Below are 26,480 nucleotides of genomic sequence, written 5' to 3'. Positions count from 1 at the left end.
TCATCCTTCTGTCTGCCTATAGAGGTAGCTCTGTACGTCATCCTTCTGTCTGTCTATAGAGGTAGCTCTGTATGTCATCCTTCTGTCTATATATCGTATTTCTATAGAGGTAGCTCTATATGCGTCATGCATCCTTCTATCCATCTTCATATATGTGTCTGTCTATAGAGATATCTCTGTAAGTCATCCATCTTTCTATTCATCTTTCCTTCTGTCTGTCTACATCTCATATAAACATCCATCTATCTTTCTATATCTAGCTGTGAATATTAATAAGATATAATTTAGATTAATTCATGATTGTTTTCACGGTTCTCGAGACAAAAGTAAACATATGCTACAGTAATCCTTGGCAGAGAAATGTGAAATACATAAATCACTTCTGTGTTTACATCTACCTTCCCATTTCAAACCAGGCCAGGCAAAATAATGTCACAATATAGGGGAGGGGCTGTGAGGGGCTGATGCATATTTAGCTAGAGTTATTTCTGCTACAACAACAAACTGAGTCATCGGCTGGAACATAGCAAAGCAATGTCTGACATGGCTATTTCCGTCTCGTCCAACATTATTAATGGCTCTCTTCACACACTTACTTGATGTGTGATTGCTTAAAATTAACACAACTCATGCAATAAATGCATCAAAGCTGGGTTTACAAAAACATTGTGACATCCTTGACAAAAAAATACTATTCTACCATCTAGGCCTGTTTTGTCGGTTAGTAAGTCACAAAACGCTCAAAGAGGTAGAGGCAGGCTGTGTTGAGTTAAAATTCCCAGACTGTTTGAGGATAAAAGAAGGGACCTTTAGCGAGGAACTTAACCTCCAGTGACTTTGTCGAAGTTACATAACTGCCAGGTAATGGCTTGGTCCAATAATGTCCCTGTCTCTCGTAGTTGTCATAACGCGCAGTGATTGATTGGCAGTTTAATTTAGAATTACAACAGAGGAAACTAACACCGTTTACTGTAAAATCTGGTTTTGATTTACACAAATTAAACATCCATCAATTTAATTCAGATGACACACAACAACTTTATTTGCAAACTATCACAGACAAAATCACAAAGACAAACACAGCTCATTTAATTCTACTTCATTCATTACATCTGTATATTTTGGGCCACAATATTAAATGTTACCTTCAGCCAGTTCACTTTCACATCACATTTGTTTATTCACAGGCGCCATGTGACAACGGTTCCAAAATCCAGAACTACATTCTCCAGTGGGATGAGGTAATGTTCATTTATACTTGATCAATGAATCTTAATTTGTAAACATTTAATGTGTTTCCTATCATTTTGCCTATGTGAACAAGTGGCCATGTATCGACACCTATCATTCCTTTTTGTTACGTTTCAAATATTTGACTATTTGAATATTTGAGTTTGGTGCCAGATTCATATCAACATTAATCAAATCATAAATTTGTATATCGATTCAGGTTCTGCTCTAATCGTAATTGCCGCTCATCCTTTAAATTAGATACGATTTATATGACCTATTATTTATCTGCAAGAAAATTCGGGCGTCACAGCAGCCAAGAGAATTATAGTTGATGCTAATATAAATGAGAAAGCCTTTTGACTCTGTTACGCTTCTCAGGGTAAAGGCACCGGTGTGTACGAGCAGTGCTACTACGGGCTCCAGAAGCAGTACCGCGTCACCAAGCTCTCTCCCGCCTCTCGGTACTCATTCCGCCTCGCCGCCAAGAACGACATGGGCACCAGGTAGGCAACGCCGACCAATCACTGCTCCAGGCTCCAGCCATACCAATCAATCTGACCAATCACAGCTCAGTGCGTTGGCGAAAGCCCCTACCTGTCTAAGCAATGACATCTCATGTCCTTGCGGTGCATTCAGATCTCATTGCCTCCCTGATGCATTCTCTCACTACATTATCTCTGATGCTCATTGCCTCCAGTTTATCTAACACTTTCTTTCTCTGTCCTTGGCGTTCTCGGTCTCTCTCTTTGCCACCCACCCCTCTCACTCCCTCTTCCTCACCCACTTACTCGGTCTATCCCTATCTCTCACTTTCCCTCTCTCCATCAATTGTGTTTTTGGCCTTGATTAACAAGATTAACATTGCCAAAGCAGCCATGGAGTATTCCAATAGGACAATAACAATGTTGTTATTGTTATATGTCTGTTTGAAAAAGGTATACGAAGTAGGTATACAAAGGAAATACAAAGTAGTAGAATATATAAATACCATCCATATAAATAACTTTCTTGGTAAGTTTATTAACATACATTGAAATTAATTAGTGTCAAATACTAAGTATTCTCTCTTCCCTCTGCGCCCCCGTCTCTCTCCCAGTGAGTACAGCGAGGTGGTGGACCTATTCACCTCCTGCAGCGTGCCCTGCCCCCCCCTGCCCCCCGAGCTGGTGAAGGCGGGGGTCACATGGCTCTGCCTGCAGTGGCAGCGGCCCAGCAGCTCCCCCAAGGAGGACGACATCTCCTACGTCCTGGAGATGGAGGAGGAGGGCTCGGTAAGACCCCGCAGACCCCCAGAGACTCCTAGGGCCGCGTGGCTGGTGGGCTGGCGGTCTACTTCCCTGATAATCCAAGGAGACCACCACTAAAATCAGAAACAATTATGAATGAATAACGATGAACAAACCAAAGACAGTGTACCAGTGTAAATCAGGTACACTGGTACACTGCCAAAAATGTAGCTTAAGCCTCATTTTTTATATTTTTTGTACACCTTGTTGCATAATCCTGCATCTGTCTGTCTGTGTGTGTCTGTCTCTAGCTGTCTGTCTTTCCATGTCTGTCTACGTTCAGCAACATCATTGTCTTGTAGTCTCTTCCAGTGTATTGGAAACACTCCCATCAAATAAGACTTTAAATGTCTGGTGTCTGGTTATGTCTCCCCAGGGATATGGCTTCCAGCCCAGCTATGACGGAGAGGACCTGTCCTGCACCGTCAAGAACCTGCATCGCAGCACCAACTACAAGTTCAGGGTGAGTGCTTCCTCTGGGGTGCCCAGCGAGTGCTGGTGTAAGCGCTTCGTGTGTGTGTGTGTGTGTGTGTGTGTGTGTGTGTGTGTGTGTGTGTGTGTGTGTGTGTGTGTGTGTGTGTGTGTGTGTGTGTGTGTGTGTGTGTGTGTGTGTGTGTGTGTGTGTGTGTGTGTGTAATCTAAATAATCTGCAGTCTTAATTAAGGCTGAGGCCTGGCTGTATTCTGGGTGGGTGGTGGAGGGGTGGTGGTGCTGGAGCGACCCAGTGACTCATCCTCTTGGCTGGGTTGGCAGCAGGGGTTCGGCGGGGGAGGTGGGCTCCAGGGTGGGAGATAATGCAGCACGCCTCTTACGCTTCCTAGTCAGGCGAAGAGAGGTATTATTCATAATTTGCACTGTTAATAATTTGCAATGTTTTTTTCTGAATGGATTCACATATTTTGATATGGAAGTCTGCAAGCTGTGCCATGACACATGCACCGCACAGGAGGGGATGGGATGTGTAATGAGTGTTTGACTCCCAGCCTCGATCCCAAATGTCTGCAATCTTTGTAAGCATCCTGGGACAAAGCGCACTATAACCTTTACCTGCTCTTTCATAACATGGATCTGAAATGCACTGTAAGTCGCATTGGATAACAGCGTGACTAAATAGTCGTACATAGTGGTACTAAATGTTCAACTGTCATCGACAGCCCACTATTGAGTATCCTGTTACTCAATAGTGTAACACGAGTGTCCAGTAGTATCCGGCTGTATTTCAGCATCAATAGGTTTCCATATAGTTACATTAATTGACTATTATACATTATATGTAATTGTGGATTACGTTCATCTTGTGACCGAGCGGGGACCACAGCTGCTGCTGCTGTCGATAATTTCAGAGTAAAGGCATCAGGTGGTCGTCCTTCGTTTTTTTGCAGTCTGTTATTTGCTGTGTGTAAATGAGAGAGGTAAAAAGTGGAGTTAACCAGGTCTGACAGTTGTGTGGGAGCTTCCATGGCAATCGATCTCCTCACCACTGTCAAGGCTGTTAGGTTTTACAATATGATAAATCCTTCATAAGGATGACAGAGGAAGGAAGTGGGATGAACCAGTTTGAGTCCAGTATATTCCCTCCGAGAGACTAGGCAGTATGGTGCGGTGTGGACTCATCAAAAACACACGGCAATGTCTCACTTGTCGGAAATATGTCTAGTGGTTTGGTTCAGATTTATTTTCGCTATCACACAACCGTCAGATCAGGGATGGGAATGTGTAGGTGTGACTCTTGCTGTCGCGCTCCAGTCATCTCAATTTACTTCTCTAAATTTCTCTCCCATTTTGCTCTCCCTCCCACGGTTCCTCTCCCTTACTTTCTATGTCTCTTTCCCTAATTGTCTCTGCCTCTCTACTTTCCTCTTTCTGTCCATTTCTATCTTGTGCAGCGCTTTGCTTTTAAGGGGACAATAGCCTTACGGTTTCAGTTCTCTGGAGTCAATGTTTGTTAAATATTATTATAACAAAGTGTTTTTTCAGTAGCCTGCTGCAGTAGTAAAACTAGAATCAAATGTATGTCCCTGTAGATCCCATTTCAACACACATCTTTACATATTTACTTAAACTTTGACTCGCACAGTGTAAATACAGTGAATATTCTGCCAGATTTGTCGGAGGCAATGTAAACACAATTCAGAGTACACACTACAGTACACACTAAAGTACACAGTACCGTCCTCATTGCTGTACACATCACACACTCTACACTCAAGTACACTACACAACAGTAAATAAACACACTGCTGTACACACAGCAGTACACACCTAACTTAAGTAACACTAGCCTAGTGGTTCAGTAAGCTCTAGTGCTTCAGTAAGCTCTAGTGCTTCAGTAAGCTCTAGTGGTTTAAGCTCTAGTGGTTCAGTTAGCTCTAGTGCTTCAGTTAGCTCTAGTGCTTCAGTAAGCTCTAGTGGTTTAAGCTCTAGTGGTTCAGTTAGCTCTAGTGCTTCAGTTAGCTCTAGTGCTTCAGTAAGCTCTAGTGGTTCAGTTAGCTCTAGTGCTTCAGTAAGCTCTAGTGGTTCAGTTAGCTCTAGTGCTTCAGTAAGCTCTAGTGGTTCAGTTAGCTCTAGTGCTTCAGTAAGCTCTAGTGGTTTAAGCTCGGGTGGTTCATTTTGCTCTATTGCTTCGGTTAGCTCCAGTGCTTCGGTTAGCTCTCTCAGTTCTGTAAACTATTGCTTGAGTTTTCTCGTTCAGTTGGTGCTAGTTGTTCAGTTGGTGCTAGTTGTTCAGTTGGTGCTAGTTGTTCAGTTGGTGCTAGTTGTTCAGTTGGTGCTAGTTGTTCAGTTGGTGCTAGTTGTTCAGTTGGTGCTAGTTGTTCAGTTGGTGCTAGTTGTTCAGTTGGTGCTAGTTGTTCAGTTGGTGCTAGTCGTTCAGTTGGTGCTAGTCGTTCAGTTGGTGCTAGTTGTTCAGTTGGTGCTAGTTGTTCAGTTGGTGCTAGTTGTTCAGTTGGTGCTAGTTGTTCAGTTGGTGCTAGTTGTTCAGTTGGTGCTAGTTAGGGTTAGGGTTACTATTGTTTGAGTTATCTCGTTCAGTTGGTGCTAGTTAATCAGTTAGCTCTCGTGGTTCAGTTAGCTCTCGTGATTCGGTCAGGCCTCATGGTTTAGTTTGCACTCGTATTTCAGTATTAGTAATGTAGTACTGGGTATTTATAAGAATGAGTTGTACATGGTTGTGTAAAAGTACTGTATTGCTGGCTATTTTCTATCTGTGATAGGGTGGGGCATTGTCAGGTTCTACAGGTCCAGTGTGTGTGAGCTCATACTGGTTTAACTGAACGCAAACCGGCTGTACCAGCAAAACGTCATTATGATATGTCCTGGCATACTGAAGTCACAATTAGGCCTGGGCAATAAAACAATAAATTATCGTATCGTGATAGACTTTTGATCAATATCAATATAAAACATGTTCAATATATATCAATGAGACTGGACCACCGAATCTAGCAGCTGGGTTTGTTACACAAACACGGTTCGATACTTATTTACAATATTGTGTATTGCACAATATTGTGCAGAGTGTTTTTCATTGTTGTATCGACATTGGAGTATTTATCAATGAAGAACAGTGGAAGGTCACAGAAGTGTTTGAATCCAGCATGGTAATTCCTAGTCATTAAAATGATCAATAGTTATCGATATAGATCAATATGATCAAGTTATATTGTGATATGTCTTTCAGCCATATCGCCCAGGCCTAGTCACAATGTCAATGTAACATTTCAACTGGCTAAAAAAAACCAGCATATCTGGACATAACTGTTGTCCATGCTTATCAATAGGGTTTTCATAATTGTTATCATTAAATCACATCCTAGAACTGATATAGTCTACAAATAAATAATGCTGGCCAGCCTGTTCTGCTCTGTTTGAAAAAATCATACTATGGACACACATAACCCCTCCAACTCACGCCACCCCGCCAGTCCTCTCCAACAGTCAGTGGACAGAACACTGTTATGAAGTTTTATGAATTTTGAAAGTCGGTTTTGAGAATCGGGACTGGGTTGTTAGCAATTGATTTGGTTGATGTGTGGTGAACTGGGTTGGCAAAATCGTTATCTTACACACACTGAAATACCAAAAATTACATTTATCGTCATCTATCCTTTGTGAGTGGTTTCTCTTCTAAATTCATGATATAGTCTCGTGTGTGACGGGCATGCAGAACTCATGTTTAACTCAGCAACTGCCTTTTGGAAGCGCGCCATCTTGAGCGATTTGGCGTTTGATTAATTATCAAACCTGTTTGAAAATGTTACACTGCCCAACCCTAATGAGTGATATGTATTCAGGAGCAGATCTTGCTCTCTGGGTTGCAAATGTCATTCAGGGCACCTGTCTCCTATTGGCTGGTGTCGCCGTGTCACCGGGGGCAACATATGGATGACGCAATCTATTGGATAATGTCTATTTGCGATGGGTAATTATATGGAAAGAGGGCGAACGTGCGCACTGTCCCTCGGATCCCTTCATTACCCTCCAGGTCTGTGTTCAGTCAGAGCTTGTTATATATGACCTTTATGTTCAGTGCCCCCCCCACCCACACACACACACACACCTACACTGACACACCCACAGAAGCATAGAATTACACGTACATCTATGCACACATACATGTAAACAGACAGGCATGCATACACATTTGTATACTCACACACACGCATATACACGTACACATATATAAACACCCCCACACATCTCCAAATATCACACAAAAATACATGAACACGCACGTACACACACACAGACATACAAACGCACTTTCACACATCCACACCGTAGTCTAGATACTAATTTACTCTCTCTGCCGCTGATTCATTCACACTCTCACTTGCACACACACAAACACACACTTTCTCCTTTGCACACACCTACACCCACACTCTCTCTGTCTCAGCTACACACACGCACATACTCCCTGCCCGTCAAGGCAAGGGCAAGCAGTGGCCGACCATTCCACCCAGACCCAGTTGTATACGTCTGACCGATGGTTGTTCCTCTGTCTGCCTGCAGGTGGCAGCATATAACACGGAGGGAAAGAGCAACCCCAGTCACGTGGCCGAGTTCACCACCAGTCCAGACCGGCCCGGCTGTCCCTGCAGACCCCTCATCAGGGGCCGTGTGCTACCCAACAGCTTCAAGATGGCCTGGGGTAAGTCTGGTTCCCGGCCTAGCCCTGAGCTGCACCCAAGAGTTCATCATGGTTGTGTTCTGTTCACTGCTACTAGGTAGTGTAGCATACGCCTGCTAGCTAGTGACGTACACCTGCTAGCTGGCATATGCTACCTGGACCATGGTAAATCTCATCAAATATGAATATTCTGTGAAAGAAATTTGATGACCAATTGTCATAATTTTGTTCCATTTAGAAAAAATATGTAGAAATGAGTTGTGGATTTGGATGGTATAGATTTGTGTTTGATATGGTAGTTGGTGTGTTATCATATAGTGCATCTCTATTCTATACCCTGTGTGTGAATATGCAAAAAATATATTAATTCATTTTTTATTCACCAGAACCTCCCAAAGACAACGGTGGATCGGAAGTCACTAAATATGTGGTTGAGCGGTCTGAGGGTTTGAGCGGTAAGTTTCCAGAACCACATCTATCCCATAATATCTTAAGACACTGTCCAACCCCTACTGGTCTCTAAACCCTACCTGTCGCTATAATCACAGTCTTGCCCCTACCCGTCTCTATATCAACCGTCTAACCCCTACCTGTCTCTATTAGGGGTGCAAACTTGTACTTGTAACTTGTACTAAACATCAAGCAAATTAGAAATAAAACGAAAAGCCAAAGGATTGACAATTCTTTTTTTATAATTTTTCCGACATTATGTTGATGTATTTTGGCAATGTTTTGAAGCAGGATGCATCATTAAATAGTCAAAAGCACATATTGTTGTTGAGAGGCTGTATACAATAGGTTAGTTCGCCAACGTTTAGCAGCCAGCAAGGCTAGTCGGAGTTCCCCATATATTGCATAAGCTTGGGAATAAGGACCGCCGCCAGGAAGATCCACATCAAAACTGAAAGTGAAATGTATAGCAGCATAGCGCTGCTGGGGTGGTGGATTCAATTTAGCAAACATATAAATAGCATTTTATTCAGTTTGAAAGTTCTTTGTTGTAAGTCAACAGATATTGGATTAACAGATATTCACGCTGTGAGTTAGTGATGTTACACGGTGAACTAAAGATGCAATCACCAGTATGGCTAGTATCCCAGTGTGGCTAGCGGTGTTTAACTGCCCAGGAGACACAAAAAAACCTCTAGTACTCGTTTCGGACATCGTGTTCGACATTTTTGGTGTTACTTGCATCCCGAGTCTCTATCCACTGTCCAACCCGACCTGCCCCTTTCGACTCTGTATTCCCTTTCTAACCCCCATTTTTAACTGTCTACCCCCTCCCTGTCTCAGTATTAACTGTCTAACCCCTACCTGGTGCTGTATTCCCTGTCTTACACCTACCTGTTCCTGAAAGACCTAGCTCAGTATTAACTGTGTAACCCCTACTTAGCGCTGTATTCCCTGTCTTACCCCTACCTGTTCCCTAATGACCTAGCTCAGTATGAACTGTCTAACCCCTAGCAGTCTCTGTACTAAGCATCTCACCTCCTAACCGTGCAGGGGTCTCTTGGGAGCTTGTGTACACGGGGCCGGCCCTGGAGTACGTGTGTGAGGGTCTGAAGCCCGGGTGTTCGTACCAGAGCAGGATCTACTGCATGAGCGAGGGGGGCCAGAGCCTGGTGAGTCATAATCTCACACACACCCTCACTCGCAGGGACACACACACACACACACACACACACACACACACACACACACACACACACACACACACACACACACACACACACACACACACACACACACACACACACACACACACACGGTTACGCACTAACATGAACACGCTGGCATTCAAACACAGGCACACAGGTGCAGACACAAAGTTACACTGACGAATGCATACGGCCCACCCCACTCACAATATAGAGGAACACACACCCACACGCGCACATAGAGTGCAAGCACGCAGACAGACAGACACGCATACAAACGGTTCGTACACACCGACAAACGCATGTACACGGTCTCCTACAAGCGTGCCCGCAGATTGAGTCAGTTAGCACAGATCGAACCCCAGTCGAGACCAACAAGAGGACTTCCTGTGCCTTTCTCCCGCTCATCCTCCCCACGCACTCGCGTCGTGTTTACAGTCGTAGCACCGCACAGCGCCCAGCTAGCCGGGGAGCTCGCCGCCATCGCTGCAGAGCCAGCCGCGTCATCCCTGAGCGCGGGGCAAAAGCAGCGCTAACGAAGTCTCACAGCCGCGCTCCCTGTGGCATTCACACCCTCCCAGGGCCCCGTCTCGAGCCTCATCCACCCAACGACCCCCCGCCCCTCTCCCCCCACCCCCCACCACCGGGTGACTCTGACAAACTCGACGTGACTTTCAGATGATGGTTCTCCTCTTTTTTCCTTTTTTTTGAAAAAGCGGTAATTCTCATTCAGCTCGAGTTCTTGAGAGACGGCGGCAGTTGTTTTGGGGTTTTTTTTGTAAAGCTTCCTGGCGCACACGCGTACACAAGATGAAAAGAAGTGAAACGCACTGTTCGGTTAACCCTCGGCACGGCATGATGCGGACGCCAATTTAGTCAAATTAGTGGAAGATTTTTGTGGAAGATCGCTCATTAGCGTCTGACGTGTACCACACGTGCATTCTTATTCAGGGCGGTGTAGGGGGAGGGGGAAGGGAGGGTGGGGGAGGGAGGAGGTGACTCATGGTGTTTTCAACGTGACTGAGCGCGCACATGCACGCTGAAAGGCTGATTCCTCTACCAGAGAGGCAGAGAGTCTGGCATTTAGTTGTGCGTTCTATTTATTTATCTCCGGTGGAGCGGCGCGCCGGTCACATATGTTCCCGTTGCGCTTTCCCGGAGAGAGGCGACGACGTCATCGTTGTCGGGCTCTCGTGTCGGCGCCTAGCGACGAGCGCGGACGCACCGCAGAGAGACGGGGTGGGGGGGGAGAGGGAGAGACCGAGTGGAGGAGACAGACACAAGCACGCGCGCCAAACACAGACACACGCACACAGAACAACACACACACACGCACTCACGCACACAGAACAACAAACACACACACACACACACACACACACACACACACACACACACACACACACACACACACACAGAACAACAACACACGCACACAGAACAACACACACGCACGCACACAGAACAACAAACACACACACACACACACACACACACACACACACACACACACACACACAGAACAACAACACACGCACACAGAACAACACACACCCACAAACACAGAACACACACACACAGAACAACACACACGCACAAACACGGAATGCACACGTGCACACACAGAACAACACACACGCGCGCACACAGAACACACAAACAAGAGACACAAACAGACGCACAAACGCACACAGTTACACAACGCACACAGTTATGTCATTTGTTTGTTTGTATTCTCATGTCTTTAATTGGGGTCTTGTTGTTGTTGTTGTTGTGGTTGCCAGCTGTCGGAGACCCTGCAGGTCCAGACGCCCGCTGTCCCCCCAGGGCCCTGTCCGCCCCCCCGGCTAGTGGGCAAGGCCAAGGCCAGAGAGCTACAGCTGCGCTGGGGTGAGTCAGCCGCCAGCTCAGGCCTGCGTGGGCGATGGAACCTAGGTCCTCCAAGGCTCTCTCCCATGCCTTTGTGTTAGGATAATTGGACAAATATGAATGGCTACATCTAGATGAATGGGTGCATACATACGATCTTGATCCCAATATTGATGAATGCAGTATGAATACAATGCAACAAGCTAAGAAATTCATAGCTTAGCTATCCAAATTTTTGTTTGTTGATATGTACTGTCAACCCTAGTAAAACCTAAACCTTTTGTGGAGCAGATTGTTGCAACTGCTATTCCTTATCAGCCGATCAGAGAGCATTTGCGATGACCCTTGATCAATGCTGCCCCTGCCTTTGCACTCTTTGACCATATTTCCTAGCCTACATTGAATCATGTATAGTTCATTTGCTATTGCTAGGCTGCACTACACCATACCAAAGTGCACTATGCCACATATGGTGCTACACTACACCGTATTATACCATGGAACATGATGCTACGCTACACCATATTTTACCATCCTACATGATGCAACGCTACACCGTAGTGCACTATGCCACATAATACTATGCTACACCATATTACACTATTCCACATAATGCTACGCTACACCGTAGTTTGCTATGCCACATGATGCTACCCTATAACATACATTCTTTAAAGTTGACATATTATACCACCAGGTGTGAGTGTGATTAGCCGTTACAAGCCGTTTTGAAGATCTGCCTCTTACAACATCACAAGTGGGCGTGTCCACCTAGATGTATGAAAAAATGTTTTTACACTGCCAAATATGCCCGTCTTATGCACGTCTTTTTCCCGGCATGGTCCGTGCATTTACACCTACCGAGGTAATATACCGGCCTGAGTTCGCACCCCAATTTACCCTCCCGGACCCTACATATTGCTGTTTGTAGCCGACACTCAGATGTATACGCATTCTTGCGAGTCTCTTGAATCATGAAAAAAAAAAAAACATTCGTAGTATGCAAATTATTCTAAAGAGGTCTACTCTCCCTGCGTAGCCCCGCCTTCTCCAGTGGCCCTTCTCCATTTTACCCCCTTGGTTTTACGCAGGCAAGACAGTGCAATTGCCAGGCGTGCCAAGCCGTGACCGAGCGTGGCAGTGTCAGTGTAAAAATGCCTATGGCTAGATGAGCAACGTTTGCTACAGTCCACTGGGTAGGCTGGCGGACCGATCTATCCAGCACACATCTAGGTGGACACCACTTCAGATTTTCAAAACGGCTTGTTAACAGCTACTCACACTGGTGGTATAATATGGGACCTTTAATAGCAATGCTAAGCTATGCTAACCTGGGTATGTGCGCGCGTGTGTGTGTGTGTGTGTGTGTGTGTGTGTGTGTGTGTGTGTGTGCTTGACTCGCTCCAGGCCCTCCCCAGGTGGACGGGGGCTGCCCGGTGTCCTGCTACAGCGTGGAGGTGTGCGGGCCGCAGGCGGAGGAGAGCCGGGAGGTGTACCAAGGGGCGGAGCTCGACTGCACCGTGGGCAGCCTGCTGCCCGGCCGGACCTACAGCTTCCGCCTGAAGGCCGCCAACAGAGCTGGGGTGAGACCAGACACGCACGTGCACGCACGCGCACGCACACACGCACACACACAAACACACACGTTGTTGCCATGACAACCAAGCAATCACGACGGGCGCAACACCTACACCACCACCACTGCCACACAAAACAAAGCCAGCCAAGAGTCTTGGAGCTTGGCTGACTGAATAGTCGAGCTCGCGGAGTTGGGTTTTGTGTTGTTGTTGTTTGTTTTTTTTGTGTAATGTTCTGAACACTTTGGGATTCCGAGTTAGTCATCGCCGCTGACTAGCCGCCTACACGCTGTTAGGTCATCACATGCAGCGATCACCATGCATGGAAGTCATGTATAGCAAATTGTTGATCGTGCATTAGTCATCCCTGTAAATAATTATAGAAGGATGGAGGGCTCTGAACCTTTTAACTTCATCATTCTTATTCCCGGTTTAGGGTTTTAATGTGTTAGTCTGGTGGTTCTGTTTTTTGAGGTTCTGGGTTTGAATCCCAATATCCACAGTCTACTTGTAGGCGTCCTTGTGCCAGATGCCCTAGCTCTTCCTGCTCCTTAACCTGAAGAACCTTCACTGTAGGTGAATGGTTGACCACGTGATATCTGTTACCTTTTGCTCATTGTGTGTGTGTGTGTACATAATGTGTGTTGTTCTCCCTCCAGTTTGGGCCCTTGTCGGAGTGCTGTGAGGTGACCACAGGTCCCGGGGCCCCTGAGCCCTGCAGAGCCCCCAGCACTGTCTGCAAGTCCCCCAGCTGTGTGGTGGTCAGCTGGGAGGTGAGACCCTGAGCGCACAAGCACCTCCATTATCTTTACAAAGCCATCGCCTTCCTTTACGCAACCATGACTTAGACCACCATGCCATCACCGGCCCATGAGCGAGATTACCTCAGTTATCAAACCATGACCCTAATTATGTACTTTTTCCCTGTGAGCACTTAGCTCTTAAGTTTACATTTTTAAAGGTGCAAGCCACAAAAGTAGTATCCCGGCAACCAGATGAATCTGCAAGCTTATTTGCTATTATTTGCTATTGTATCGGGGCCCCCTCCCGTTGTATCGGGGCCCGCTCCCGTTTAGGCAGGTTGAAATGAGCTGAAAATAACCAAACCGTGACCTAAATGATCATACGGTATGGTAATTTAGGTCACGGTTTGGTTATTTTAGCTCATGGTCTTAATGACGGTATTACCATTACAAGACCATGAGCTGAAATAACATGCATCTCCCAGACCAGGACATGAGATTTCCAAACCAAGACCTGAAATGACCTAGATCGTCCTCAATGTCATAAAAAAAAAAAAAAACACTAAAAGAACCAAAATATGTAAAGAAATATATATTGTCAAACACACAAGTGATGACCAGGTGACCCGCAGAGTCCAGGGTCCCGGTACAAAGTACTAATGGGTGTTTTCTCCGTGGGGGCGGGGTTCAGGTCCCGCTGGGTAACGGCGCCCCGGTGACAGAGTACCGTGTGGAGTGGGGGGCCGCCGAGGGAACCATGATGGTGTCCTACTCTGGCCCCGCCCTCAGCACCGAGGTGAAGGGGCTGCTGCCCGCGACCAACTACTTCTGCCGGGTTCAGGTGAGGAAAAACAACCCCCTTGTTGTGTGTATGGGGGGGGGGGGTTGGGTGTGCATGTCTGCGCAGTTTCAGTTCCGTTTTCAGATTATTATTTGGAACGATGAATTCTACGTTGTCAGTTTTGCTTTGCCCGTGGATTTTCATTCTAAAATCCGGTGTTGCTGACTCATCACACCTTAGGCCAAGAAAAAATTCTTCCAGGGTTCTGGATGCTCAAAGCAATTTTGATTTGGCGGCCAAACAGAAAAGTCAATGCCAGGTTTTTTTGTTTTTTTTTTACAAAAAAATGAACGGTGCATATACAGAGAAAGACTGCCACCCGAAGGACAGAAGCTGCCACTGCATCCTGAATCAACACTGCCCCCTTGTCGTGGGTACTGTTCACTACACACTGTGTTTTATCTCCTGTCAGTGGGGACCTGGCCAAGCAGGGCAGCAGCACATCAAGTGACAACGTGCATAGAGCACAACATACAACGCGACGCAACGTAACAGTTCAGGCATCCTCTTAAAACATGTACAACCTCCTCATCACTTGTGCGTGGCTGCGTGTGGGTCCTGTGTGCGTCCAGGCGGTGAACGTGGCGGGCGTGGGTCCCTTCAGCGAGGCGGTGCTCTGCCAGACGCCCAGCTCGGTGCCCGCCGCAGTCACCAACGTGCACGCCCTCAAGGAGTCGGAGATGCGCACGTACGAGGCGTCAGCGCACGCACACAAAGCCCGCCAGAACGACGACGAAGAGGAGCCAGAGGAGGAGGAAGACGAGGAGGAGGAGGAGGATGATGACGAGGAGGAGGCGGTGTCATCGCCGAGGGTGACGCGGTACTCGCCGTCCACGTGCCTGGGCGTGCGGTGGGAGCCCCCGTGTGACCACGGCGCCCCCATCACGTCCTACCTGATTGACCTGGGGGAGCGCCAGCCGGTGGCTGTGGGCCCCGTCACCCGGCACGTCCTGCAGAACCTGCAGCCCGACACCAGCTACCGGTACACACGCACGCACGCACGCATGCGCACACGCACCCCCTCCCCACCCTGCATATGGGGGTCGGGGGTCTGGAGGGTCTAGTGGTTGATGGTGTTTGACCAAAAGGTCCTCGGGTTTGAATTTAAAGTCAACTTACGTAGACCTGCAGACCTCTAAGCTCATTTCAAATAAGAAGTGTGTGTGTGTGTGTGTGTGTGTGTGTGTGTGTGTGTGTGTGTGTGTGTGTGTGTGTGTGTGTGTGTGTGTGTGTGTGTGTGTGTGTGTGTGTGTGTGTGTGTGTGTCGGAGCCAGAGGTGAGTGAATGTGAGGATGTTATCCTCATTACGTGTGTGTGTGTCGGAGCCAGAGGTGATTAAACATGAGTGAATCCTCCATACATGTCTATACTATGTCAACGTGTGTCCATTGCTTGTGTTATCGTCCCCAGACGTGGTGTGTATTGTGATATCGTCCCCAGACGTAACGTAAACGTGTTAATGTGTCCAGGATCCGGATCCAGGCCCTGAACAGCCTGGGGGCGGGCCCCTTCAGCCACCCCTTCAAGCTGAAGACCAAGCCCCTCCCCCCGCCGCCGCCGCGCCTGGAGTGCACCGCCTTCAGCCACCAGACGCTGCGGCTCAAGTGGGGCGAGGGCCCCGGCAAGGCCAGCGCCTCGGACGCCCTCCAGTACCAGCTGCAGATGGAGGACCGCAGCGGCCGGTCCGTACACACGCAGGGCCCCTCACGCTGCCTCTGGGGCCCCACTCTGTTCCTCTTTGGAACAGAGTGGGGCCCCACATAGTGTCAGCCACAGTTAGAATTTCAAAGTGATATATATGGGTTTTTTTGGCGAATGAGGTGTTTATTTTGAATTATTTCAGGATTTTAAAGAGAACAAACCCAGCCGTTCTGCTGCATCACCATCAGCAGCCTTTTCGTGCTTTCTTCCTGTTTTGTTAGCCACTCCCTATTTCCGGAAGCATGTTCCAAGCCGTCCTGCATGCCTTTCTTTTTCGTAAACAGCAGGTTTTCACACAAACGTTAACAGGTTTTTCATGACCGAAAAAAGAAAAAGGGAAACTCCAGAGTCCATTGTTTATAATGCCTTTCAGTTTTTGCTAATCTCCATGTTCCCCACGCAGGTTGGTGTCCCTGTACAAGGGGCCGTGCCACACCCATAAGGTCCAGAGGCTTAATGAGTCTACCTCGTACACGTTCCGCATCCAGGCCTTCAACGAGGCGGGCCAGGGCCCCTTCTCCAATGTTTACACCTTCACCACCCCCCGCTCCCCCCCAGCGCCTGTAAAAGGTATTCTCTCTCTCTCTCTCTTTCTTTCTTTCTTTCTCTCTCTCTCTGTGTGTGTGTGTGTGTGTGTGTGTGTGTGTGTGTGTGTGTGTGTGTGTGTGTGTGTGTGTGTGTGTGTGTGTGTGTGTGTGTGTGTGTGTGTGTGTGTGTGTGTGTGTGTGTGTGCGCGCGCCTGTCCTTCTCTCTGTCTGTCTGTTGCTCTCTATTCCCTCTAACTCATGGATTGGCCCCCCACTCGAGGGCCAAGCCGTCACTCTCTCTGCCTGGGTCTCTGAGTCATACACTCCTGCTCTCACCGTCTCCCTCGCTCTCGCACTCGGTCGGCCATGATGCAGTTTTGTTTTAATTAAAAATAATAAACAAATGGCCACCAAAGCACCGTTCACTAGCTTTGTACTCAGCCGGTCAGTCTGTGTGTTAGCCAAGGGAAACACTATACTGCCCCCTTGTGTACACGTTGGTGTGACACGGAAGTATAAATGAAGGCAGCTCCGTAAAGATCTGCGTCACGTCTTTTCTTAGTGACGTGGATCTATGCAGACGCACTGTACCGTAACTGTAATTCAAGCCAAAGTCAGTCAGCCAGCCAATAAATCTGTCATTTAATCAAGTGCTTAATCGAGTGATAAGTGCCTATACTGTCACTCTCTCTCTCTCATACATCTCTCTCTCTGCGCTCTCTCCATCAGCCCCCCGGGTGGAGCACCTTGAAGACCATGCCTGTGAGGTCTCTTGGGAGGCCCTGCCCCCCATGAAGGGAGACCCCATCATTTACACCCTGCAAAGCATGCTGGGAAACTCTGACTTCAAACAGGTGAGGCTTTTTTGCCTGGTTTAGCTCATCTAACTCACGAGGGGAGGGGGGGGGGGGCGTGTATGAGTGCATTGTATTAGTCACCGCTGGGCCTTAATGACTCATTGTATAAAGATCATTGATCCATAGGATGGCTTCTGGGAATGGAAGCATGCAAGTGTGCCATCCTTTTATATCTCTATCTCTGTTCTATGTTTTTAATGTCAATGGTAAATTGACTGCATATATATAGCGCTTTTATCCAAAAGCGCTTCACAATATTGCCTAACATTCACCCATTCATGCACACATGCACACATTCACACACCGACGGCGGCGTCAGCCATGCAAGGCGACAGCCGGCTCGTCGGGAGCAGTTAGCGTTAGGTGCCTCGCTCAGGGACACATCGACACCTCAAGCCGGGGATCGAACCAGCAACCTTGCGGTTGCCAGCCAACCCCCGCCCTACCTCCTGAGCCTCTGTCTCGCCCTATGTAGGCTATGACAACCAGGCCTGCCTCCCTAATGCACTCCCCTCTCTCTCTCCCCCCCCCCCCCCCCCCTCAGGCCTACAAGGGCCCCTCCACCAGCCACGTGCTGCACGGCCTGCAGCCCAGCAGCGACTACCGCTTCCGGGTGTGCGCCATCCGGCAGTGCCAGGACGCCCCGGAGCTCAGCGGACCCTACAGCCCCACGGTCACCCTCTCCCCACCGCGCAGCGAGGCGCAGGGGGGCGGGACCGGGGGCGGGGCTCCGGGCACGGCGGGGGCGGGGCTCCGGGCCGGCGGCGCCGAGTCGGCGCGGCCGCGCCGCAGCCTCAGCGATGAGCAGTGCGCCTTCCTCCTGCTGATGGCGTTCGCCGTGATCGCCATCCTCATCGCGTTCGTCATCCAGTACTTTGTCATCAAATAAGCACTTTGCTCTCCGCTACCCGCTCGCGCACGCACACACACACACACACACACACACACACACACACACACACACACACACACACACACACACACACACACACACACACACACACACACACACACGGTCACAGCTTTACTTTCTTTGTCGGTTAGTTCATCGTTGATTGTTTGATATCTGTGTTGTTTTGCGCCTCCCCCCCCCCCGCCCACCCTCATGGTTAATTATTCACAGGAAGTAGAAAGAGGATGGACGGTTTCAGCTCCTCTCGATTGGCCGTCCTCGGCAGAGGGGATCATGAGAGAGCCGGGATTGGCTGAAGGAGGGAGTGGGGGGGGTGGGTAGATACTCTTACTCATGTACTTGTTGATTACAGTATCTGTATAAACGTATATTTATAGAAGAAGTTATTATTATTATTTATATTTGCATTTCTGTGTCCAGTATAGAAGCGTTTCTGTTTGTTGGTTTGTTTTCGTAGTTCCAGTAGGAGAAGAGAATGTAGACGTTCTGGTAGCCGGTGTGTTTATGGAGGGACATAGCATGGCCAGTGTCTGCGCCAAGCGGTGCAATCCGATGCTTTCAGAGTGGTGACTCAACCCCCCCCCCCCCCTCACTCCCTGCCCCTCCCTAACGCCGGGGTGAGAAACGCGGTTCCACAGAGATGTGATGAATCATGAAATTGTTTTGTGCGGTATAGAGCGTTCATTTAGCACTTTGCAAACTTTTTGATGTTCAGAATGTCTAAGGATGCAAAAATGACTGGAAGATATGTTAGTATATTTTTGTACAGCAAGACACAAAGTTTGACAGAGCAAATTCTGGATTATGCTGGTTATGAAGATTAGGAAGAAAAAAAAAATAGGAAAAACCAAACTAACACAACTACTTGTGATTATTTTTTACTGTCTTATGGTTGAACTGTAGCTTTGTTGCTATGGACATGCGGCTGCTTCACTATGAAATCATGTTGTTCTGCACACAAAATGGACGCTTACACCTTCGGTTTCTTTTTCCTTTTCAGTTGGGGGTTTCCCAGCTAGCTGATTTTGCACCTTAGTAAGAAAAAAAAAATGAAAAAAGACAACCCTTTGACTTGACTGTGACTTGGTCTTGTGGCGCGTTTTTAATCCAACACGCTTGTTTGATTGTGCAAGCCCTTCTTGTGCTTTGGGTGTTTTTAAAGTCACCGTGTCAGGGGAAGAGGGTGGGCGGGGTCTGGAGAGGCGGCCATTTTCAGAGGCTCCGGAGGGAGAAAAATCAGGATGATTAAGAAAAAAAAAAAAAGCAAACCGAAAATAAATCACATTAACATGACGGCATAGGAGCGTGTTCTGCTGTTTATATTTGTTTTTCTTAGTTCCTATTTTTTTTATTTTTAGAAAAACACTAAAACTGTGTTTTATTCCACTTTCATTTTTATTAGCTATAGTAAGGAATTAATTTGTTCATTAATTTGATATTAGTTCATAATCATGAGATAATTTTCTTCTCAAACCTAGGTCTATGTTTTACTTCTCTTTTTATTTTGATTTCTTCCGTCGGGTCATATATAAATGTGTGAAGTATATTTTTTTATGATATTGAAGTAATATAAGTGAATACTCTCCAGAGAAAAATACAAGGAATGTGGAAACGCAAAGGTGGCAGATACAAAAACGTGTTATCTCATGTACTTCCCGTGAATTTAAATTTGCCTTCTTTCTCTCTGTGTGTTTGTGTGTTCGTAAACAAGTTCTCTAGCGCTGCTGCGTCGGTCCTCCAGTCTGTTCTTGTGTTCTAGTGTTGAGTTGCGGGCAGGCAACTGTCCGTACGACAGGTACCTTGCAAAAACGTCTTGGGGTAATTACATGATTTGGTCTTTTCAGGCATTTTGCAAATGTCTTCTCTTTGTCCTTTAAAGAATTCAAATTCCTATTTTTGATAGTGATTGCAACGTGTGCCATTTTAACACCTCTTCACCGCGGGGTCCGCTGCCCTCGACTGGAGAGATTAGCAAAAACGCTACAAAAGAAAATCATAAAATATGCACAAAAAAGACCATTTTTATGTAATTTTAATGTTTGCAGTTACCTCATACACCGTACATTCCAAAATGAAAATTTGTTATACTATACATACTACCAGACATATCACTTTAAGATGTTGGTTATGATGAAAAAAGTATAATCATAGATATGTATCTGTATAGCCATGATATCTACAAAGAATCCATGCACAATAAAAGATTTATAATTCTTTATCGTCTTGTTTGTGTTTGTTTGTATAGCTGTGTCTTAATTTCTCTCCAATTGTATTATGATCAAATCATTGTTTCAAAAATGATATCTATTGGGGACCCCCACAATGTGCAGCCAGATGAGGCCCCAAAGTCGTCATCTCCCCGTAGGGCTGCTATTTTGCTTGTTTTATTCAGACTTTGTTTCTAGATTGGTAAATTCTTAACTTCTTACACACTAATAGTTATATCAACCTCTTGGCAAGAAGTGCAGTAATCTGACACGTGAACCATAATAAAACAAATATAGAGGGCTGGATTGACTCCTGTATGTTCTATTGGCATGTTCTATTGTGAAACATTAAATTCAAGACATTTTAGTTTTAAATTGAGTCACGTTACATAGTGCAGGTTTTACTCTGTTGAAAGACCCATTACAAAGGATGTTTCATTCACTGCATCTCTTCTAGCAACTGGTTTGGGGATTAGTCCCTCAAACGATGGTCAAACAAAACTGCCTGGTTACTCTGACACGAGTAAACAGGCACATACACAACGTATGTACTAAGGTGTATTGGTTTTTCACATGGTTGTATTGGAACGTTTTCAGGTGGTTTGTTCAAGAGAGGTTTGGTTTGAAGGGCAATATGTGCTACTTCTACAATGACTGTGTCATATTCGTTAGTTAAATCAATAATCGCATACACTATACAATCTGCTCATACACATCATACTAAAGTGTATGAGCAGAATTGTTTTAAAATCCCTGATGGATAAATTTATGTTGAATAAAAGAAGCTATGCCTGTTATTGTCAAATAGCTGTTAATTAAGAACCATGTTTTATAAACTTGACAACCATGAGATTGCTTATGCATTTTATAAAGGATAATTTGCATCCATCACGACCGTTTTACAGCTTTGCTTTGAATTAATCAAATTTTAGCCTTTTACGTTAGGCATATTTGAAACCTAATTTTAACTATCTTAACAGTGTTAGTCTGCATTCTCTCCTCAACTAATCTTGGAGGGGGAGATGCTCCCTTTCTAATCCTGCAATCCATCACTACTATCATTTGGTTAGAAATGTAATTATTTTGAAATTACATGACACCCACATGCAGGCACACACACACACACACACACAGACTTGCAGAGCCTGGGAGGAGGAGGAATAGGAGGTCGTGGTCATGGAAGCGAGAGAGGAGAAGGAGGAGGTGGTGGCGTCATTGTTTGACTGTGGCTTCACAACACACAGGACCGTCTCTGCCAGCCTCTTCATTTAATCGGCGTCCTCCCACAGACACTCATACAGCAGAGGACATCACCAGCTCCCCGCACAGCTTCTGCATCCACAGGTAACCCCCCCTTCCTTTTCTACCCTTATCTACTGTGTAGTTAGTTTTATTTTGATGATGTTTTTTTTACATAAAAGGCAACATACTATACTAGTACTATACTATACTAGTATACAAGTGACTGTGAACATGGAAGATTATGGAGATGCTGAAGATTAATAATGTTATTATAATGTTGTGGGGGGATGGTAAGGATAAGGGGCACGATAGTGGAGCGGTTAGGTTGTTTGAAAAGCCGAGGGTTTTAGGGTTGAGTCCTAATGTCCCCAGTCTACCTGTGGGCCATTGAGTAAGAGGCACTAGCCCCTACCTGCTCTTTAGCAACATCTGAATACACCTTCAAGTCGTGTTTGGATCAGTGATTCCTGACTGGGGACTTGGGGTAAGCTGAGAGGTACAGTAGCAGGTTCCAGGGGGGACAAATAAATATTTGTTCTATATTATACTGATTGATCAAGTTAGTATAATTTATGGTTATGGCCAGAATATACAATATTGATAACAATGCTAAATTGTATTGGTAAAATATTAGTTGAAAGGAAATCATGTGTGGTTTGGTGTTGATGAAGGGGTACACAAGACATACTGACAGGGCTGGGCTGGTGCATAAGAACCGAGAGGTTGGGCAAAACTGTGCCTAATGACTCGCAAGTCTAATCATCTTTTTAAGTCATCATTACCAATTCATCCAAAAGGTTTTGTCATTCCTGATACCTATTCATTTGTGTATGTTAATGTATAAGTTCTGTTTTCATATGTATCCATATTTATTGGTGTGTTTTACTCATTTTTTGTATGCTTTTTCGGGCGGGGTCGGAGGCTATCTGTGAGAGCATAATGTCCACCTCTATCTATATTTTTAGTTGGTATGTTTATTGTCGTTTTGTGTTTTCTAGTTCCATACAAACGTCTCTCTCGAGGACCGTCCTCGTGGAACCTGAGCATTGCCTCATGGTTCAGTCCTCCGGCACCATGCCTTGGACCAGACCCCAGGTGGAGCCCCACGCCGGCAGCACCGACAGCGTGGACCACTACCCTGCCGACCACCACCACTACGAGGGCTCCCTGTTCCCCACCTCCACCCTCGTCCCCGTCACCGTCATCTGCATCCTCATCTTCGTGGTGGGAGTGGCGGGCAACACCATGACCATCCTCATCATCCAGCGCTTCAAGGACATGAAGACCACCACCAACCTGTACCTGTCCAGCATGGCCGTCTCCGACCTGCTCATCTTCCTCTGCCTGCCCTTCGATCTCTACCGCCTCTGGAAGTACGTGCCCTGGCTCTTCGGCGAGACGGTGTGCCGGCTCTACCACTACATCAACGAGGGCTGCACCTACGCCACCATCCTGCACATCACGGCGCTCAGCGTGGAGCGCTACATCGCCATCAGCTTCCCGCTGCACTCCAAGGCCCTGGTGACGCGCCGCCGGGCGCAGTACGTCATCCTGGCCCTCTGGGGCTTCGCGCTGGTCTCGGCCGCACCCACGCTGCTCCTGGTGGGCGTGGAGTACGACAACGCCTCGCACCCCGACCTGAGCACCGGCCAGTGCAAGCACACGGACTGGGCCATCGTGTCGGGCCAGCTGCACATCATGCTGTGGGTGTCCACCACCTACTTCTTCTGCCCCATGCTGTGCCTGCTCTTCCTGTACGGCTCCATCGGCTGCAAGCTGTGGAAGAGCCGCATGGAGATGCAGGGCCCATGCGCCCTGGCCCGCGAGAGGGTCCATCGCCAGACCGTCAAGATCCTGGGTGAGTGGAGAGAGGGGGATGTGGAGGATGGAACACCATTTGCCGAGTGTATGGGTTAACTATGATAATCGGCGTGCATGTCCCGCGTGCCCTTGGGCACAGTTCATATAGCGCCATGTGACGTTGCATCTCCGAAAGGGTTGCGTGGTCTGCGCCAGCACAGCAACGTTACTGTAAAACGGTGACAGTAGATGCCAGTGTGTGGATTACCCACGCACTGGCACAGCGTCTATAAATTCCACTTAACACCTTAACTATTGATACACTAATAACCCTACTCATAAACCAACACATTATCCATTACTTTCCCCTTCCCTCTATGCCTGACTTATTCATTTGTATTATTCATTCACTTATTCATGTAATGCTATTAAGCTAATTAAGTAAATTTCATTTAAATATCATTAGATTTACATTTACATTAACACTTACATTAACACTTATCGTTGAACTCTTCATTGTCTTAAGTAAGTAAGTCTGCAAGTCTTTACCAACCCACCTAAATAACCTACCACGGTTGGTTCATCACAAGCCATGTGGGAACGAGAGAAATGTTGTGTAACTATTCCATGGTAAAAAAACAAAACAAACGAATATACTTAAACTAACCCAACTTTAACCATCCTCTTTATAACACAGTAAAGAGCTTGAGGCATTTGGCGGAGAAGGGTTCAGATTGTGACTGGTACTTCCGTGACGCTTCCCCGTTTAGTCCTGTCCCTCTGTAGTCGCAAATGATGGAGCGACGCCAGGCTTGTTCTGAAGCCGCCTCGTGTCTGACGGCTCTGATTCCTTCCTGATGAAGGATGATGTCATTCCCGGCCGCAGCAGCACAAGCAGATTGTCATCATTTGATGGCTCTGCCAGCCCAAGCAGAAACCACCATTTAAAAGGCCGTAACCGCACTAATCCGTCTAGTCCAAATATGTCATGTCGGCGTGCTCCGATTAATCCTGTTCATTAGGGGGCCGGCGGAGTCCATGTTGCGGGGGCCCCGCTGCCTTTTTTGTTCATGTTTGTCGGCTCCCTAATTGGATTGTCATCTAAAGCCATCATAAATCAGAGCTAATGGAAGTGTGCACGGCCCCGGGGAACCGCCGATGTTTTTTTTTTATTCTGTGGTGCCACCCGTCTGTGGGAGAGGGGGTGGTGGTGTGTGTGTGTGTGTGTGTGTGTGTGTGTGTGTGTGTGTGTGTGTGTGTGTGTGTGTGTGTGTGTGTGTGTGTGTGTGTGTGTGTGTGTGTGTGTGTGTGTGTGTGTGTGTGTGTGTGTGTGTGTGTGTGTGTGTGTGTGTGTGTGTGTGTGTGTGTGTGTGTGTGTGTGTGTGTGTGTGTGTGTGTGTGTGTGTGTGTGTGTGTGTGGTTGGGTAGGGGGGTCTTTAATTCCAGCTTTTCCCACAAGCGTGATTGTGATGGCAATTCCGTCGTCCAGGAGCCCTTGTGATTCCGTCAGTGAGGATTTCTTTTTATTAACTAATAAATTATTCATCCGATTTGTATCAAGTTGTAGGTGACATTTCCCACCTCTTCCCAGTAGTGTTAATAAGATCCAAAACGGTCCAAAAATATTTTTTTTCTTTATTCCTGGAAATATGCCACAGGGAGCTGGGGAATGATTTACAGATGATTGTCCATATAATAATGGACTACAATTTAACATATTTCCTTTGTTCAATAAAAGGGTTTTTAGTTGAATATATGGTTAAAGATATCTGTTCCCTTATCTGGACCATGGTTTGGCTATTAGTCATGACCCCAACATTTAGATTATTGTTAGTATCCACATAATCAAGAAAACTCCCATTAAGGGCCCCTAAAACAATTCAACATTTCTCATCACGACTAGGTGTTTACTTTCTCCCCCTCCTGTGCGCTACAGTGGTGGTGGTGCTGGCGTTCATCATATGCTGGCTGCCCTACCACATCGGCCGGAACCTGTTCGCCCAGGTGGACGACTACCACACCGCCAAGCTGAGTCAGGACTTCAACGTGGCCTCCATGGTGCTGTGCTACCTCAGCGCCTCTATCAACCCCGTGCTCTACAACCTCATGTCACGCAAATACCGTTCCGCCGCCCATCGACTCTTCCTGCTCCACCGCCGTCCGCGGCGTCGAGAGCTCTGCGGACAGCCGCAGCTCAGCGCCATCGACGACATCACCACACTCCACGAGACGCTGACCGGCGTCTGAGAAGAGATGGCGGTTCATTTGAAAACGGCGTTGCTGGTTGGTGGGAAGGCGCTCATCGGTTCTAGAATTGTCTAACGAGGGGTGTCTGTTTTCTGTCCAAATAAGGGCATGGTGATTCCGCTTGCCGAAACGCAGCTAACGTCAAAGGTTTACATATTTAAAAAGAAACGTTTATTGGGTTTATTTGTTTAATAAATAGTGTAGTTAGTGATGGTAGCTATGATTGATTTGTCATCAATTGTACTCAAGTTTGAATAGTTCGCCTAGCATTTTGTACTAGCAAAATCGTAAAACTAAAACCGTAGGCTACTGCAAAAAATATTTGTATAACATAGGCCTACTTGCCTCAGACTTGACTATAGTAGCGTATACTTCGTTTGGTCACCATGACGATGTTGGGTGGTTTCTGAAGGTTTGTTTCGAAAGCAAAAAATGCAGATGTTTGCTTTTGGTATTTTATGGTCTTGGGCTAAATACTCGAAATTTAAATGTAGCTTGTAGTCTGGCTACAGTAAGCCTTTTGTGAGACTATTTCACGATTAAAGATTAACAATTTATTATTTACTATCGCCTTAAGGCTGCCCCACACTACACGATTTTTTTTATCCTGTAGTGTGGGCAGACACCCCACACTACAGGATAATCTTA

The 26,480-nt window shown here is 46.7% G+C and overlaps 2 protein-coding genes across 2 annotated transcripts in view; both read left to right on the top strand.

The window, feature by feature from the left end:
- Positions 1 to 20,552, top strand: part of fndc3a (fibronectin type III domain containing 3A) — a 68,119-nt gene extending 47,567 nt beyond the window's left edge. The window contains exons 11-26 of the mRNA XM_084467477.1: positions 1,188 to 1,241; positions 1,612 to 1,736; positions 2,330 to 2,504; positions 2,896 to 2,982; positions 7,533 to 7,671; positions 8,037 to 8,105; positions 9,154 to 9,272; positions 11,093 to 11,198; positions 12,585 to 12,760; positions 13,414 to 13,527; positions 14,189 to 14,338; positions 14,911 to 15,320; positions 15,808 to 16,020; positions 16,443 to 16,609; positions 17,296 to 17,420; positions 17,968 to 20,552. Of these exons, the coding sequence (XP_084323603.1) occupies positions 1,188 to 1,241; positions 1,612 to 1,736; positions 2,330 to 2,504; positions 2,896 to 2,982; positions 7,533 to 7,671; positions 8,037 to 8,105; positions 9,154 to 9,272; positions 11,093 to 11,198; positions 12,585 to 12,760; positions 13,414 to 13,527; positions 14,189 to 14,338; positions 14,911 to 15,320; positions 15,808 to 16,020; positions 16,443 to 16,609; positions 17,296 to 17,420; positions 17,968 to 18,312 (2,574 nt within the window). The 3' untranslated portion in view covers positions 18,313 to 20,552. The remainder of the gene's footprint in view (positions 1 to 1,187; positions 1,242 to 1,611; positions 1,737 to 2,329; positions 2,505 to 2,895; positions 2,983 to 7,532; positions 7,672 to 8,036; positions 8,106 to 9,153; positions 9,273 to 11,092; positions 11,199 to 12,584; positions 12,761 to 13,413; positions 13,528 to 14,188; positions 14,339 to 14,910; positions 15,321 to 15,807; positions 16,021 to 16,442; positions 16,610 to 17,295; positions 17,421 to 17,967) is intronic.
- Positions 20,553 to 22,859: 2,307 nt separating this feature from the next.
- mlnr (motilin receptor) lies at positions 22,860 to 25,832 on the top strand (the record flags this gene model as incomplete). Its single annotated transcript, XM_084466373.1, has 2 exons — positions 22,860 to 23,643; positions 25,522 to 25,832. The coding sequence occupies 2 exons, from the start codon at positions 22,860 to 22,862 to the stop codon at positions 25,830 to 25,832; spliced, it is 1,095 nt and encodes a 364-aa protein (XP_084322499.1).
- Between the last annotated feature and the right edge of the window lie 648 nt (positions 25,833 to 26,480).

The sequence above is a fragment of the Micromesistius poutassou genome, assembly GCF_964030765.1.
Source record: "Micromesistius poutassou genome assembly, chromosome: 4".
NCBI classification, from domain to species: Eukaryota; Metazoa; Chordata; class Actinopteri; order Gadiformes; family Gadidae; genus Micromesistius; species Micromesistius poutassou.
This window is presented reverse-complemented; position numbering and strand designations above follow the sequence as displayed.